At 41.2% G+C, this 18,195-nt stretch overlaps 1 protein-coding gene across 1 annotated transcript in view; it reads right to left on the reverse strand.

The window, feature by feature from the left end:
* SMPX (small muscle protein X-linked) overlaps positions 1–17,343 on the reverse strand; it is a 50,627-nt gene extending 33,284 nt beyond the window's left edge. Inside the window, exons 1-3 of the mRNA XM_047765442.1 lie at positions 17,118–17,343; positions 13,381–13,437; positions 1,646–1,732 (exon numbers count right to left, since the gene is read on the reverse strand). Of these exons, the coding sequence (XP_047621398.1) occupies positions 1,646–1,732; positions 13,381–13,419 (126 nt within the window). The 5' untranslated portion in view covers positions 13,420–13,437; positions 17,118–17,343. The remainder of the gene's footprint in view (positions 1–1,645; positions 1,733–13,380; positions 13,438–17,117) is intronic.
* Between the last annotated feature and the right edge of the window lie 852 nt (positions 17,344–18,195).

Here is an 18,195-nt window from a genome sequence, read left to right on the forward strand (position 1 = left end):
CAAAACAAAACAAAACAAAACAAAAAAAACAAAACAGTCACAGCAGTCAATTTAGTGAGAAAAGAGAGTCAAGCTACCTTGCAACTGCTTGCTGTGGTTATGACAGTCATAGATCATGAAGAAGCACAGCAAGAAAAGCTAATGACAGATAAAGAGAGGTGTAGGAAGAATTCCTTTCTGCTCTCCCTTCTACCTCCCTGTGCCTTTTTCTTACAATATGCGAAATAACAGGCCTAGGAGTCCTTCATAAAAATTGGATAATTCAGTCAATCGCTGAACAGCCATTTATTGAATAGCTGCTATGAATTGAATAGGTTATGCCATGTCCATGATATCACCAACCCTTCCCTCCCAGCAACCCTCTGAGGAATGGAGGGGCCTGTTTTTTAGTGACTCAAAAACTTGACCACAGTCCCAGAGGGAGAATTCATGGTCTTGAGTTAAGACCATGTAGGCTGCAACTGTGGCTGGGATCTGATCCCTGGCCCAGGAACTCCATATGCCGCGGGGTTGCCAAAAAAGAAAAAAAAAAAGGAACTTGAAATTATGTACCATGGAAGCAGAGTAGGGCTGGGTCATTTCAGCTTATATGTTCAAAATTTGTTATTCATCAAGAGTGACTTGGCGACTGAAATTCCAGAACTTGGCGATATCACTGAAATACTCCATCTCCTCCTTTCAGAAATTATCTTTCTATTTTTGGAGGCTGGAACCACTAACTTGGGACCACATCAAGAATTATTTATGAGAAATAACAGATTAAATGCAGAACAACCAAAGTTTTATTAGGAAATTTTGAAATGGTGATAAGTGTTCTTTTGGAACAAATACCTACCTAAAAGGTCATCTACAAGAGTTTAAAAAAAAAAGTTTTTCACCTTTAAAAAAATGATACACTTTGCAATGCCCTGTGACTTTATTTAATACTCTAAGACCTTACCTTTTTTTTTTTTTCCAGAATCAGACCTTCCAGGTTTCATTATAAAAGTCACAATTGAGGAAGAACTATATAATATATTAATCTTAGCCCCCGTTTTAGAAGACTGGGTATTTGAATTCGGAGGAAAGGTAAATAATTAGTGGGAGGGGAAAAATGCAGAAATCGATAGACTCCCTTGGGAGTTCCTCTTTCCAAAGGAAATAGCCAGAGATTGGGGGTTTTTATTTGAATCCACAAGTCATTTAATGTGCTTCTTACCTGCACTCCCTCGGGGATTCATCACTCACCAGAAGTTGTACTACACACATCCCGCTCGATTCAGTAAAAGCTCCGGAGTGAAAATGTAGCGAGTTAGTGACATTTGTGGACCTAGAGCATGTGAGAGGGTCCCCCCATCCTTTACACACACACACACACACACACACACACACACACACAGACACGCAATCAATAAACCAGATACTAAACTCAGCATCTTCAACTGAACTGTGCCAGGCACTTAGATTTAGCTGAAGAGCAGTGTGGGGCAGTGTGTTTTGTGGCTGATTGAGCAGTACAGTCAAAGAAATGTCTGTAATACGCAATGACTCCTTGACCCATGTCCTCTTGTGCCCTCCTGGTCCCTGAAAGCTGGCCTTCGCCTTGCCTCTGCCCCCCTCTAATCAGGATGGAGAGGAGAAAGACAGGCAGCTTAGTTTTCCTCACCTCCTCTGTTTCTGGGGTACATTCTTTTTTTCTGGGGGGTTGCCCAGCTCCTGGCCGAAAGGCTCCCATCGGAATATTGATATTTGCCTAAAAGAAAAAACAGGGAAGCTTTAACTAAAGAAGAGTAAGAAACTGCAATGACACTCTGAGATGGGAGTCATTGTGAGGCAAAACAAATCTGAAAAGTACATCTTTAAGGCTTTTTACCTCAAAATTGCTGTACTGACAGTACAAAAATATGCGAAGGAAAATTGGACTTCCATTTATTCCAGATTTCTGGTACTCATCCTGAAGTCTGTGCAGTGATTTCACAGTACGATATTGGCTGGAAGAATTTGAAGACAGTGTGTTCTGGCTGTTGCCCTCCTGTGGTACTTAATATTTTCTGCTTTCCACGGTGAGGAAGGAACATATAATGACAGGAAAGGAGGAAACCATCCCACACCTTAGCCCTCCTTCAGCGTCCTTTGGATTTACCACAGGAGGAGGGAAGTCACACCGCCTGAACCACCACCACCTCCTTTTCATAATGCCCTATGGCTGTTCCAGCACTTCCTTCGGTCTCTCACCAACACTCTTTTACCTTCTCCCCAACACACCACTGTGTAAGTCAGTGTGTCAGGAGGGTGCTGGAAAGTCAAGTTTATGGGTATCACAGTTCATAGATAGTTGTCCTTTATTAAGATGATATACTAATCTCCATCTACCCACAGTAAGCATAAAATACCTTCTAGAAAATATGAAAGATGCTAAACATTAAACGATGTAAGTAAAATACTGACACGGTAATTCCGCCTGGGGAAAGAGAATATGTGAATTCGAATTTTACCCATACTTTGCCTTTTATCAAAATGCAAGACTCTTTAACACAGACCAAAAACATCTTCACCCAGGAGGATCAGTCACATAAAACAAGCATGAAGACTTTTTTTAAAAAGGCAGAACGTAATTCTTTTCCACTTGAGATAAAGTATCGCCTTATGAGTAATTGGATACGTGGGCTTGAAAAGTTGCAGTTGCACTTAGATGTTATGAATGAAAATGATGCCTAAGCAAAGGGAGCAAAATATTTTGTTACCTTATTTATGACTCAGTTTGGTACCACAATATGACAATTTTGGTACCACACCAAACAAAGTTATTAGCAAGTGCGGTGTTTGGAACTGCCTGATAGGAGCTCTGTTGCCAAGGAAATGTTTAATTCAGGACATAGGAAGTATCCAGTGTCCGTGTTCACACAACCTGGCAGATCGATGTTCTGCTCTGGAGAACGGGAATTGACTTTTTCCACATAGGGGCTTTAAAACTTTCTTCCCCACTAGAATAATGCTGATCCCACAGAAAGGACACAGATTCAAAGTGTTTGTGGCTTTGATATCAAGCCGCAAAGAGTATCAAGACAGGGTTTATCACCATTCCTGGGGCCAAGAAGTATTTAGGGTCAGTATATATTGTATATGCTAAAATATAAGTGCAGCATAATTTTAGAGGGAAGCATTTTGGAAAAACGAACACTGAGCCTCCTGTGCTATTCCTCTGCTTAATGGAAATAACAGATGGCCTAGAGTGGAAGGAGGAGGAGGCATAAGACAAGGGGGGAAATGTGTCTTATATGGCGGCAAATATGGTAGCATACTTCATGAATTCCAACATGCACCTCTTTTAATATCTCTGAAACCAGAATATGTCTTACAGCCAGTGTTATCTTAAAATTTTAATAGGCACGTTTATTTGATTTCTTAGGACATAAAATACTGGTATTTTACAATTGACAGTGTCTTAGATTGGATGAAAAATCATTAGGGTCCTGAAATAAGGTCAAAACAATGTAAATAAGACTCACCAAAGATGATGTATATTGAACCAATAGCTCTTTTCATTACCATACGTTGGATGAGAGAGGGGAAAAGTTGATATAGGGACTATTTGGAAGAAAGTTAATTGACTAAAAGTTTAATTAGATCACCACTACCCTGATTCATTTATTAAGTATCTACAAGGGGCATCTTACAAATGGGAAGTTCAGGCTAACATATTGTTTCTGAAAGACTTGATTGCTAAACTAACCCATTTACTGAAGTGTGTATGCTCTATGGTAGGTTGTAGTTTTCAGTAAAGGAAGAGGGAAAGGTCATCCAGGATAATAATGTATTCAGTAAAGCACCTGCTATGGAAATACTACCTTTTCTTGTTCAGAGATTGATTTTAGCAATGCCTGTAGCCTTTCCATCATACATGGGTGACTTACGGTAGCAAATAAGAGCCCAGTGCTAGGAGATGCCACAGATTCTCTGTACTTGAAAAAGTGACCACTGCTCTGGGTCTCATCTTCCACATTTTTTAAATATGAATGTTGTACTTCATTAATGGTTTCCAAACCTCTTGTGCATGAAAGGCTTCCTTTAAGAAAAGTATTGTGAGAGTATCTAATATGCAAACTAGGTGAAGGTGGAGCTGCTCTGGCTGAGGTGGTAGGGAGCCCAGACCCCGTGTGCTTCCCCAAGCCCTGGGCCATAAGCAGTGCCTTGGGACTTGGGGGCCTAATCTCACCATCATTGAAGGAGATTATCCCTAAGTGGAAGAGTATTGATGTGCATTTAACATGTTTTCTCTGTTCATTCTTAAGATGACTGTAATTTGCTTTAAACCACTTTGGCATAGACAGTGTGATATTTTATAAGCACAGGTTGGTTTAAACTGCAACTCTAGGGAGCTCTATTGCTCTAGTTGGGAGTTCAACCTCCTGGGGTGCTTAGATGGTCAGATATCCCTAAGACCACATTCCTCAGATTGCTACACCAAGTGTCTTCTGTTAGCCTTATCTCCACCAACACCTGAGGCTTTAATGTTTGAAGAAATGTCAAAAACAACTGAAATAATGGAATGAGCATTAGAAATCATTTTTGTTGGGAGTTCCCGTAGTGGCTCAGTGGTTAACGAATCCAAATAGGAACCATGAGGTTGCGGGTTCGATCCCTGGCCTTGCTCAGCGGGTTAAGGATCCGGCGTTGCTGTGAGCTGTGATGTAGGTTGCAGATGTGGCTCGGATTCCACATGGCTGTGGCTCTGGGTAGGCCGGTGGCTACAGCTCTGATTCAACCCCCTAGCCTGGGAACCTCCATATGCCGTGGGAGCAGCCCAAGAAATGGCAAAAAAAAGACAACAACAAAAAAAGAAACAAAAAGAAATCATTTTTGTTGACGAAGTTGGAGGAAGTTAAGACATGTAGAGCAGTTAAAATATTTTAGAGACAATTCCCACCCTGCTGAACTGAGTATAAGAATCTGATGCCCTATAGCTTGCATCTTTAGAAACAGAGCTCAGAGGAATGATCCCAGAATGGGCCTGTCTCCAGCCATTGATAAAGAGGATTTCGAGCTGGCCGCTGCCAAGTAGGGATAACAGAACCCCCACCTGCCTCACAGGACCCTTTTATGCACAGTGGCAGTTACTGAGGGCAATTAAAGGAACAAGCACTGAGGCTTCGTTGACCTCACAGACAAACCGTATCAATGGTTTCTGCTTGCTTGCTAACAAATGTGTGTTTAACAAAGTGGCAGAGTTGGGGTGGGACTAGCTTTCATCTTATCCTGGTGACAAGGTTGTGGGACAGTTACTGCTCCTCCCCCTTCAATCCAGCACAAACTGCCTTATCCACCCCCAAACCCCAAGATTCAGCCTAGGTTGTCACAATACCATCATCCTCACAACAAACTTCTGAGGTTCAGACTATTATATCATCTTCATTTCACTGATAAAGAAATTGACTCTGAACGACGTGATGATTTACGCAAGGTCACAAAAGAGTTCAAGGATTCCAACTCGAAGCTGCCTGACCTTAGAGACAGACTTTTTCACTCTATGAAATCCCTCTCCAAAGGGCTCTTTTCACTTGACCACAGTTGGCTCTAACCACTCTAACATTCTCTAAACTAGCTCTTAAATTGCAGACTTACACCTTGAAAATGGCCTTGGAAAAGGGGCACGCAAAATGGATAATTCTAGGATAGGTGTCAAAGAAAAGCCACATTGAAAAACGAGCCATTAACTCACTGGCTTGATGCTTTTTCATCTTTAAGGCATCACTCAAGAAACCAGGAACCTAAATGGGTTTTCTGACAGCAAATATTGACAGGCTCCAAAGTAGCCTATGAACACGTCAGGTATCCAGTCATTAATGTATACCTTGAGGGAGTTTTGGGGGAGTGCTTTGTAAATGATAAGAGACATTTCATTAATATAATTGTAAGGTGATAATATTTAAGTGACAAACTATAGACTAAATTATAGCCCTAAGAAAAATTCCCTATAACTTGAATTTGATAGAAATGTATAGACCTATAGCTCTCTGTTTTTATTCCATCAGCCAGAGAGTTGATGTTATAGTCTTGTCTCTTTTACTGACTTGCTCTGTTTGAACACAAACAAAATACCTTCTCCATGACTCAATCTTTTCCATCTGCAAACTGAGCATGCTATTTGCTGCTCAAAATGGGTTTGGAATATAAGCTACTTTTTCAGGAAAAAATAAACAGACACAGAAGTCAATGACCTGGAGTTGATAAAAGGTTGGACTTCCTTCTCTGTATAGATTCTGTATGAAAGTAAAGGAAGTAAGCTTCTTTTCCCTTTTGTAACATATTCCCTTGCATCTTTTCCCTCCTTGAGATTTATTTATCTTCTATATTTTAAATTATGCCTCGACGCAGCATCACTTTCCCGAGTTATACATAATTTGTTACATCCTCGAAGCTGGGAATGGAAAAAATCTACAAGATCATCTTTTGCCAGAACAGGATACAGTTCCCTGATAATAGACCTATCTGATGTGAAATGAATACTACACTTGATCTCACCAGGTGAAGAAAAGCAGAAAGAATTCCCTGTAAGTTAATTCCACTACTCCCTTAATTATTTGTATTGTTCTCCTGCCTGGCTCCAGGCTTTGAGAATTCTGGAAACAATACTCCCTCCACAGCCGCTCCTGTGTGACTTACAATGCAATGACATCTTTCTCCAGTGGGATGGATTCTGATAGCTGCCAGCCGCTGAGTACTGACAATCCCCAGTCCACTTTACTTTCCAGAGCCATTCTTCTCTCATCTCCCCCTACCTTTCTGTCCCCATTCCATCTCTGAGGCTTTTGGAGTTTCCTCCCACTGCATATTTGTTTCAGACGACTCCCCATTGGGTCTATCTTTAGTCTTCAAAGGACTCCAGCTGCTCCTGCCAGAATCGCTAGCTACCCCTATGCCTTTCTCCCAGCTGTGTGCAGGGGAACCCCTATAGGGTTGCATTTTGCCGTATTTCTTTCGATGCTTTCCTCTTCTAACAGTCCTAGTCCTTCTCTGAATGGAGCAGGATTATGGCATTTAGAGATTTCTAGCATATTTACAGACGGCTTTCAGAAAGAAGTGTGTGTTTTCCCAATAGCTAATTAAAAAATAAAATTTCTTATTTGATATATTAGCCTTAATTAGAAGACAGGCACACAGGCAGGCGCCAACTAAAATACATCCAACATATTTTAAAACAAAATTCTATATCATTTGAATGCATAACTTCTTTGCCTTTAGGGACTCTTGAAACGTGAAATGGATTCAGAACACACAAAACTTTCCCACTCAACACAATTTTGAGAAACTCCCACTCAGCCACTGTTCTTCACCCATGATGTTTCATACTGAAAGGTTTTTTTTTTTCTCCTCTGTTCTCAACACTTTTTGTTCTTTTCAATAATTTCCTGAATGACTCAACTGTAGTCTTGTCATCCAGGGGAAAGCAAATTTCAAGAATGTACTGTACAGCTATTAAGATAATGTGTACACTTGGTTGGTGGCAGGTTATATTTCTGAAGTACTTGTGAATGTCAGACTCAAAAAAGTGACATATTTTAGTCAGTATATGACTGCTTGCCTCACGTCACCAATATGGAGCCCTGGGCAGAGAAGCAAAGATCACCAGCTGGAGGTAGCAATGAAACCACTGTGGAGTCAGACTGCTACATTTCAAGTTCTGGCTGCACTTCAAAGAAACCAGCATTGAAAATCATAAACAATGTATTACAGTGGTTTGCCTAAGAAACAAAAAGTCAATCCAAGGTCAAAGAAAAAACAGAAGGCAAATGAAAGTTCTTTTTTTTTTTAATCTCTTAAATTTAAAGAAAAGAGTAAAGGAAGGTATGGATCAGTGGATCACCATTTTTAATAAATGTATTTGATTAACTGACCAACTCTGGGTGGTGATAGTCGAATCCTTTGTACCAAGGATTGTCATATACCTGAAATCTTTTTTAAACTGGAAATCCTACTTGGGATTAGAGTCGCTAACACCTCTCTGTAAATATTTTTGTCAGCCTGTCCTCTTCATCCACGGAGCCCCTGTGCCCCGGGCATTGGAGACTGGAAGAGCAATGCTAACGGGTGGGGAGGGGAAAGAAGCATTAAAACTCAGGGCATCAAGATACTCTGTTCTACATGTGGATTGGGTAACAATGGAAACTTCCCATAGTAAGAAACCACACACTAATGATGCAAGGCTCGGGTAATCGTTCCTCTAAAATGTATGATGAAGGAGTTAGGTTTAGTTTCCCAGGCAGCTCGGTTAAGTCAGCTAATCAAGAGAGGTGGGATTCAGTGGCCATGATCGTTTGTATATCAAGACTGTTTGTCACTGAGTCACTTCACTTTGTACTTTCCACTCTTAACCAACTTACATTTAAGATGACTTTAACCAGCATAAGCTATCAGCTTCTTCACTGAAATGCTGACATGCTTTCTGAATGGCAGTTCAGGGCTTTCGAAGGGAGGACCCAGCATCCATAAAATGATATTTGTCTCTCCAGTAGCCTTGTTACTTATGATTACCCTTTAGATGATCTGAACCCACTGCTCCATCCTCACTCTCCATGCTGGCACGGAGATGATAAGTCATGAGACTAGCCAGTGTTGCAGAGTGGTTCCAAACATGGGCTTTCAAATCAGGCAGCTTGGGTTCAGTTCCTGACTCTCCTTTTCACATGCTGTGTGATCCTCAGTGAATTCTTTTGCTTTCCAAACCTTTCATAGTAATCCATGGAAACCCCATTGCGCTATGCCAAGTACATAGTAAACTCTGAAAAAAACTGTGACTATTATTATTGTCCTAATAAGCCTTAGAAGTTATTCTCAAGTTCATAGACAATTAGAAGCTGTACAGAAGCTTAAAGGTCATTTAATGGAATACCCCCTCCTTTGTAGCTCATGAGGAGCAGGGGGGTGAAGTCACAGAGCAGAACTAAGACTAGGGCACAGGACTCTCCATTCAACCATGAAACTCAAATCTCATGGAAGAGGACAAATAATACTTAGCTTGCTTTGATCAGTGGTGGAGAGAAAGGGACCAGTGACAACTCAGAGAACAATGGCTCTGGGTGGGCCAAGGCCCTGGGAAGGTCTCTGATAGTTTCCAAAGGGGGTGTGTTCAGGAGGAAAGGGAAGGATAGGCAGGTGCTGCCAGTGGCCAGTGTCACTTGGTCTGATTAGAGAGGCTTACTGAGCAGATCGCTGATGGGATTAGATTTCCTAGCAGCTCTAGCTTTCCCCACCTGTCATGTCAAATTCTTTCATTTAAAGGGATCAGACCCACTATATACCTAGTGTGCTGGTGTTACCTTGGTTGCAACTCCATTCCTGTCAACAGTGGAGTTTAACTAGCAGCTTACAGAGCACAGAACCAGGGTCAGCAAACTATGGCCCAGGGGCCAAATCCAACTTGCCACCTGTTTTCGTAAATGAGGTTTCATTGGCACACACCCACCTCCATTCATTTAGATATGGCCTATGGCTGCTTTTGTGCTATAACAGCAGAGTTGAATAGTTCCAGCAGAGACTGAATTATGTGCAAATCTTAACATATTTTCTCTCTTGGGCCTTTATAGAAAAGGTGGGCCAAAATGTGATATAGAGCCTTGTCAACTGCTTAGGAGACAAAGGCCATGGAAGGATTAACTGATTCCTTCAGGATATTGGTATGCTCTTGGAATAAATGTAGACTTTGTTAGAATCCCCTTACAATTCAAAGGCCATATCTTCGCCAATGTGGATGTGAAAGATAGCATCCATCTCCTCTAAGGGTGGGTCTAGTTCTGGCCTCCCTCTTATTCTGAGGCACAGAGGAGAGGGAACCAGCTGATGAGAAAGCAAGGCCATTCCATTAATTATTTGGATAGTTAGAAGAACTGTATCTTAAGGACTTTGTATGCTATAAACCAGGCACTTGTCCTACATTATTTTGTGTATTCCTTATGAGCAGTCCTATTAGGTAGTATTATTGTCTCCACTTTACAGAAGGGTAAACTCACAGAGTGAATGAGTGGCAAGGTAGAGATTTGTAACCATTTGGCTCCATGTTGTCTGATGCACATAGGTGCAGTAATTCAACTACCTATGCCTAAGTATTAGAAGTATGGTTGACAGTGGCTTAAATTCACTCAATTCAGACAAAATAGATATCTAAGTCATTACTTCTAGAAGTTGCACTGCAAAATACTGTCGTACAAGATAGAAAACATTGCATACATCACTGCCTTCTTGGAAATATATGAAGCCATTAGCAAGTTACGGACTCTGAGAAATCCTGCAGTAAAGATCCTATTCAACTTTGCTTAATGTAGCATTTTCCAAACACTTTATCATGGAACTCTTTAATTAACAACATCCCATGAAACTAGCACCAAGAGACACACTTTGGGAATGGTTGAGCCAGATGATTATGATGATGATTGATGATAATGGCTACTATTTATTGAGTGATTACAGTGAGCCAGAAACTGGCCTAGACATTTGCATGCTGTAATTCATTTAACCCTCACAGCAACCCTATGAGTACATATTATATTTTTTGTCTTTTTTTTTTTGTATTTTCTAGGGCCACATTCGTGGCCTGTGGAGGTTCCCAGGCTAGGGGTCGAATCAGAGATGTAGCTGCCAGCCTATACCACAGCAACACGGGATCCGAGCCGCATCTGCAACTCACACCACAGCTCACGGCAACGCCGGATCGTTAACCCACTGAGCAAGGCCAGGGATCGAACCCGCAACCTCATGGTTCCTAGTCGGATTCGTTAACCACTGAGCCACGACGGGAACTCCACGAGTACATATTATTAATTCCCCACTTGACAGATGAGGAAACTGAGGCACAAAGAAGATTAAACAACTTGCCCAAAGGCACAGAGTAGTAAGTCCTGGATACCATGAATGCTTCAAACTCAGGGATCAGGTATTAGTTCATCTTTGCATAGCCTATACTGCTTATGTTGCCCAGGAAAGGACAGTTGAACTAAATTGGCAATAAGATTCTAATAAAGAGAAGTGATTAGAGTGTTTTGAATAGAACATTTAATATCTTTAGTATTTATACAACAAGGGCACCCTCATCCATTGGGGTTTCTGTTGGTTCCACACAAGTCTATACCCTAGATAATGTTCCTACTAAAAAGCATTTGTATAGTGTAACCATTTTCATATTTTATTTAATAGACCCTTCTTTAGATTAATGCAGAGATGACAGGAAAATATCAGAGAAGATCCTATTTAGCCACCAGAAATAATATTTCATTTGAAGGTGCATTAAATTAGGCTTTCTGTGTGGCATTAAATATATTGAAAGAGGCAATACCACATCCATAAGGAAGTACCGTATTGCCTTTGTTGGCAGAGTAGATAGATTTTTTTTAATGCAGTATAATAACAGCTATTGAGAACAGTCAATAGCTTTTTTTAAATTTTACAGGCCTAAAAATATATCAAGGTCAAAATTCGTAGATAAAATGCTGGTGAATTATCAGTGTAGATTTGAGAGGGCCAGGAAGGACTAAGGAAGAAAAATTATCACACTTTCAGCTTTAAAAGGAAAAGAAGAAAAGGCAGCCTGAGAGATTATGTTTTTGTGTCTCGCAGAAAGAAAGGAAGGAAAAAGGAAATTTTATGTTTAGCACTCTGGGAGCTTCAAATGCAGTGATTAAATGGTATTATTTTTCACCAGTTTAACATAAAGCATTCTTGAATGGTAATTATTACGATAATACTGTGACACTTAATGAGGGCTTGCTGTGCTGTTTTAAGCATCTTATACGTGTTGCCCTTGGAGGTGAGTTCTACCCCCATTTTACAGAGGTGGAAGCAGAGGCAGAGAGGTCAAGCAGTTTTCCCATGCACCCACACCGGTACAAAATGGATTCAGGATTCAGACTCAACTAATCTGGCTTCATAGCCCATGCAAACTAACAGCTATACACCCTGGATAAAAGAGAAGGTTCAAAGGTTCAAGGATACCCACAGGTCTCAGAGGCAACATGAATTCCGCTACTAAGGTCAGGGTACATCAGAGACTCACTAGGTGGACACCAGAGGGCCAAACGTGGCAAGGGTGACTTGAAGCCCTGCCAATAAATAAGCCCTTCCTTGGTGATTTGTTCTACAACAGGTTTCTTCCAGAGGTTGTTAGGCATCTTGCCACTTAAGAACCCCATCCATTTAAGGCCATGCATTAGTCATGACAAGTAAAGATGTGTCTCTCCACCCACTTCTACCACTGGGGCGTTGCTAGGATTCCCCACCCCACACCCTGACCACATGCACGCTCCGTCAAAATACGGTCCATTACTTATGAATAGGTTTATGCTGTGATGGTGCATCAGACCCCAAATATTCAGGAACAGCCATCTGCTCTGCAGTATTCAGAAAAGTCCAGGGGAAAAAAAAGTTTAAAGTTTCCTTTAAAGAAAATACAGATGGCTCCTTTAAAGAACAGGAAAGACGGGATTTTACAATAAAATGTTGTGTCCGGTGTGTCGCTGTGGGAGCCATTTGAGAGTTAAACACAGAGCCCTTAAGAGAAATGACAAAATAAGTACTGAGTAAAAACAAATACTGAAAGTTTTCTCTGTAATTGTATTTATGTTCCAAAATGTCTGCCTTCCCCTCCTCTTAATGTGGGTGACACTTAAGTCAGTTGAATCAACCAAAGAACTTGTTTGCAGGGAAGGCATGAGAAGACATAATAGCATACAGCCTTTAAAAGATAAATACCCATGCCTTGGGAAGAACACTTGACAAGAAAAGGATCTTATCTAAAGAAAGGTGTATTCTAGGAGTTCATGTTGTGGCTCAGCAGAAACAAACCCGACTAGTATCCATAAGGATGGGGGTTCGATCCCTGGCCTTGCTCAGTGGGTTAAGGATCCAGCATTGCTGCGATCTAGTGTTGCCGTGGCTGTGGTATAGGCCGGCAGCTGCGGCTCCGATTCACCCCATAGCCTGAGAACCTCCATATGCCACATCTGCGGCCTAAAGAAAAGAAAAAAAAGTATTCTAAACAGATGAGTCAACAAACAATTGGATATAAAAGTGGAAACTGAATTTTTAAATTCCTATCAACGAGCATATCAAAAACTTTCACATCAGAAAACATATCAAAAAACATATGCACTACACTTTTGTAGAAGACCATTTAATTCTCATTCATAAACTTCGTCTTACGGTTCAGCACCATTACACAAAAATAGCTTTTCTTTTCTTAGTTGTACCGCAGCAGCCTTATCTCTTTCCTTAATTGTACCTTACAGGAGTCTGTCTTTTCTCTTTGAACTTAATCATCAGTTACGGGTGAACAGTCAAAGAAAGTCTGATTTATTAAGCAAACAGGCTAGAAGTTGCAGAGCTGATGTTAAAAACACAAATACACCTACTTACCTGGATGGCTCTGACATTGGAAACTGGCTGCTTCGACATACTGATGTGGTCTCAGCCCTAAAAAAAAAACAAGTGAGAAACTGTTAGAAGTGGCGGCATTCAGATTCTCAGCCTTGATAAATTAGAAGCAAACTCATGATTCAAATGGGCAGTCACCCCTTTCACTGGCCATATATTCTTTCAGTCTCAGTTTCCGGTTACTTACAGACTCTCCTTCCTAATGCCTCAGGGAGAAGGAACACTAGAGCACCGGATAAATCATTCAGGAGGAGAAATGCTGAGATGCCTCGCCCCTGATGCTCATGATAGGCAATCAGAAACTTGAAAGGCGCTATCATCTCCTTCCCTGCCCTCCTGTCCCCCCTCCCTGCCTAGAGTAGCAAAGCAGAGGTTATGGGAATAAAACACCTTTGTCTGGGGCCTCGGAAGCTTTCCGCTTGAAACTGAACTTTTGATCTGAACGAGTTGTTGTTGCCGGCGCTGTACGTCAGTCCATTGGAGCGCCTCCCTTCCGTGGGGGCCCAAGGAGAGGTGGTCTGTGCGGGTTCCTACACCTATCATGCTCCCTGCTCGCTGGCAGGGCACGTGTCCCTTTGCCCAGCGACCTGCGGGATGCTGTGAGGTTGTGAGCTGCATCTTCCCTGCTCTGTGCAGTCCAGAGCCTGGGCTCTGTAAGTCAGGCGGCCTGGCCAGCAACCCTCACCTGGCTTCTTTTCTTTTAATGAAACAGTCTCAGAAGGCAAATAGGACTTAAGTGACCGTGTCACATCCCCAAGAGGTAGCACTGCTTCCTCCCCCAAAGGACCTTTGCTTTCTTTCATTTCATGAGACCTGACCTAGAGCCCCGTGACCAGTGGCTGGGGTTTACTGGGGCTTGGGGAGCAGGGAACAGCCCCCCTCTACACAAGCATTGTTTATAGCTTAGTCTGTTAAATGTTGACAGGATCAAGTGGAGATGTTGGAAATTCAGTGAATTAAAAAATGCTGCTTTTTATTTTATTTTTTATTTTTTTACCTTGCAGTTAGTTTATACATGCTGCTTTTTAAACCCAAACTATAAACTGGATTGACTAGAATTTCCTCTATTGACTGGTGTGAGTGTGGGGGCTAACTGGTGAGTTAATGACCACATAGAGCAGTGCTGGCTTTTGCCACAAGTCGGGTGTAACCTGGACTATGTCAGCCAGCGTCTCTAGGCCCGCGTCCTCTTCCTTAAGTTCTGCCTGCTTCACAGGTTGTGGTAAGACTCAAAATGACATAATGTGCCTGAAACTGCCTTGTGATCTATAAAGCATGGTACAGAAGTTTCTGGTTGATTGCCCTTGCCCTTACATAGTGACTTTTTAGTACTATACTGATACACGGCTTTACGTACAGCATTAAGAATTGCAGTTATGTCCCACAATATTTCAGAGAGAAAAGATCTGCGAACCCTGGAAAACTTACTTTTTTTTTTTTTTTTGAGATCTTCAAAGTCTTAGGCGCTATTATATGAAGTTAAACAATTATATCATTTTTTAAAACCCCTACAATTAGTATATCCAACTATTTAGTCTTTGGGGGTCACATCCATGACAACAATGAGATTCTTTTTTAAGTTTCTCCTGAATGTTTTGGTAATATATAGACACAGCCTCCATGCATATGGATCTAGGTAGTATTATTTTCAATATGGTTAAAAAATTAAAAAGCAATAACATTGAAAAATCAGGAACACATTTACTCTATGATATGTTTCAAATAGGTTGCTGTCTTTCCTGCAATGTCAAAGAGTCAATGAAGGATTTTTAATTTTTGGATCTAGGGCACACAGCTCAGTTTCAAAAGGAAAAGCTTGATAGTTTAATTTTTAATGTTTCTATTCCTCAAAAGCTATTAGAAGTCACGCGAAGCAATAATTCTCTCAGGACTTTAAATATCTCATCATATAGTATTCTCTGTGAGTGTACAATTAAAGTTTAACTATTATCACTTGGGAACTTTGAAAAATTTATTGTACATCGATTCAAAACATGGGATATAAGAATTTCTTTATGTTATTATAATACCAAGCTGAAAGGTAAAAAAAAAAAAAATGAGGCAATGAATATTTATACTCCATTGATTTTTTTTTAAATTAGGCTGATTTTTTTTTTCCACTGCACTACTATGTTGCTTTGTATTTTGTGGCACTCTAAGCCTAATGGAGGGTTGTCCTTGGGCTTTGTCTCCAGTATTGCTTTGGTATAATCTCATTTGCATACAAATTCCTTCTCAACATATATGTCAATCTGTGAGAGAAACGTTACTAGAAAGTTGGTCAGATTTGAGCTCTCATTCTTTGCAAACAGGCCAGATAACATTTGTGTAAGTCAGTTCTGCAGCCGTTCTTGCTGTCCTCATTATTCTCAGAGAAATCAGGGCAAAGCACACTGATGAATAAAAATAGACAGTGTTCCCTGCTGTTTCCCTGGCCCTGCGTTCACCTCCATTAGGGCTGCAGGGTGTAGCATGCACCTTCTTTATCTCATCCCGGGACCAGAAAAGAAAGCCATGCCTTAGATGCACAACTCCACTCACACCGGGGCCACAGCTTTTCATCCAAAGAGGTACTCTTTAAAGCACTCTACTACTCTGTCTCCTCATTCTGGCTACAATTTGAAAACATGTTTGACCGGCTATATATTGACTTGTACAAAGCCTATGCTATATAATGGAAATGCTTGCCAGCTTAGCACAGTTAAGTTGTCCTGGCAGTTCTGCGAGTCAGTGGGGAACTTTAATGGTCTGTATGCTGAGTCATCTATAATATACCTCTGCTGGTATTTGATTGGACAGCAGCTCATATCTGACTTCTAAATAAGACTCTTTCACTTACTAAAAAAATTTTTCAACATTAATATCACTAATTTAATAAGAAGGGATTCAGAGGAAAATAAAATCAATATAGGGAGAGAGAGGGCTTTGCTTTTTCTTTTTAAAGGTCAATTAAGTAGCTACAGCTCAGTCTCAAAGGGAGTTATCTTCTGTCCTGCAGCTAAAAATAATTCCTGGAAAGGGTGTAGAAAGATGTTCAGCTGTCCGGACTAAGTCTTGATTCAACTCTGCCTGAGATATACTGAGAGGGAAGAGGCACTCAGCATTGCCATGTACCAGAATCTGGTGCCCACACAGAGAGAGGCAAGGCTTTGGAAAAGATGGGTTGGGTTATTAATGTATATCTACATTAATGGATCTACATGTTGATAGAACTTAATCATTGAGGCCACGTCTGGTGCTTAGAGAGAGGAGAGAAGTGTTCTAAACTTGCACTGTGTTAACAGCTCTGGCAATAGTTTGCATTTAGGTAAACCAAGGAGCTCGCATTATAGCTTTTCTCTGCCCCCAATTCTCCTGATAATTTCTAAGCTTACAGCTCGAATCAGCCTACAGCTGACCAACTGTAATCCTGGCCATAAGCATCAAAATGACATAATGTTCAGAGGCACAGCCATCATATCTGGACCATGGATATTTTCATAAATGTCATTATCAATGAAAACTACTTTTAGTTCAAAATTCTTTCACCCCCGCCCCCACCCCAGTCCAGAACAATTTATAAAACAGAAGCAACAAGATCACCAATGAACAGTAAATTTACCAGGGAGCTACATCCACTGGTTACAAGCCAACAAAGTTATAAGTAGCCACTTCAAGTTAGTTAGCAAGGAAATTTCCTTCAGAAAGCCCAGTTATCCGAGCGGGACATTCTTGCTTACCTGCTTTATGTATTTGTTTCCTGCCTGAGGAAGGTCCCAGGCAGTCAGGTGCAAGAATACAAGGCTCCTCAGTGAGTGCAAGGGACGCCCGGTGTCCTCTGAGGTGCGATCTCAGTTCCGATGCTTTTCATGTGGCTGAAATAGCTCAAGTGCTCGGTGCCTCACCCCGTATTGAGAGCTGCTCCCAGCTCAGGGCTGGAGGGGAACTTGGTTTAAGGATAAGTGTTAAAGAGAATTCCTGTCATAGCTCACAGTTGTTCTTCCTAAATATAGAGTTTGATACAAGCCATACGCTGCCTCCAAAAGGCTTGACCGTGCTGAAAGCAGGGCTCAAGTGTCAGCCGGAAGGTGGCTACGGAATCTTACTGCCCTCCTAATCTTCCAGAAGATGCTGGCTGCGTTTTCTCACAGATTCTGAGGAAGCACAGTCAAGTTTGAAAAGTAGGAAAAGTTTCTATCTTTAGCTTTATTACCTGGAGGCCAGAAGACAGGAGTGTTCAATAAAAATCGGAGAGAGGCGGTGTGGCACCAAGGGGCCTGGGCACCAAACAGTGTTTTGAGTCCTAGCTTGGTCATGGAGGAGCCGCGGAAGTTATCTCATAATCAACACCAATAAATGGTCACCAAATGATGGTGATTGTAATGTTACATTGAACTACACGACATCGTCCCTTTTGTAGGTCAAAAATGGTCGCACATCAACCATCTCGTGTGATTCCAGGGCCCAGAGTCCTTGCTGTCTCTGCCCTACCACCTCTATTTGTGGCAATGACTTTGACCCTAGAGCATATGAAACAACAGAACGAAACAAAACAAAGACACAATATCTATTTTAAGTATGACAAAGGCCAAGACGAGGTAGGAGGCAAAACTCTTTTTAACGAGAACACTGCCAAATCCTAAAGCACATGTTCATTATTTTTAACACTACTTTTATTTATTTTTTTACACTTCTCTAGTCTCTAAAATTACCTTTACACACCATTTCCATTCAGTAGAAGGATTACACAGAGTGGACTCACTTCTAAATCATCTAAGGGATGAAAGTGAGCCCATGCGAGTCTCTGACAGCATGGTC

Source organism: Phacochoerus africanus, chromosome X, assembly GCF_016906955.1.
Source record: "Phacochoerus africanus isolate WHEZ1 chromosome X, ROS_Pafr_v1, whole genome shotgun sequence".
Classification (NCBI taxonomy): domain Eukaryota; kingdom Metazoa; phylum Chordata; class Mammalia; order Artiodactyla; family Suidae; genus Phacochoerus; species Phacochoerus africanus.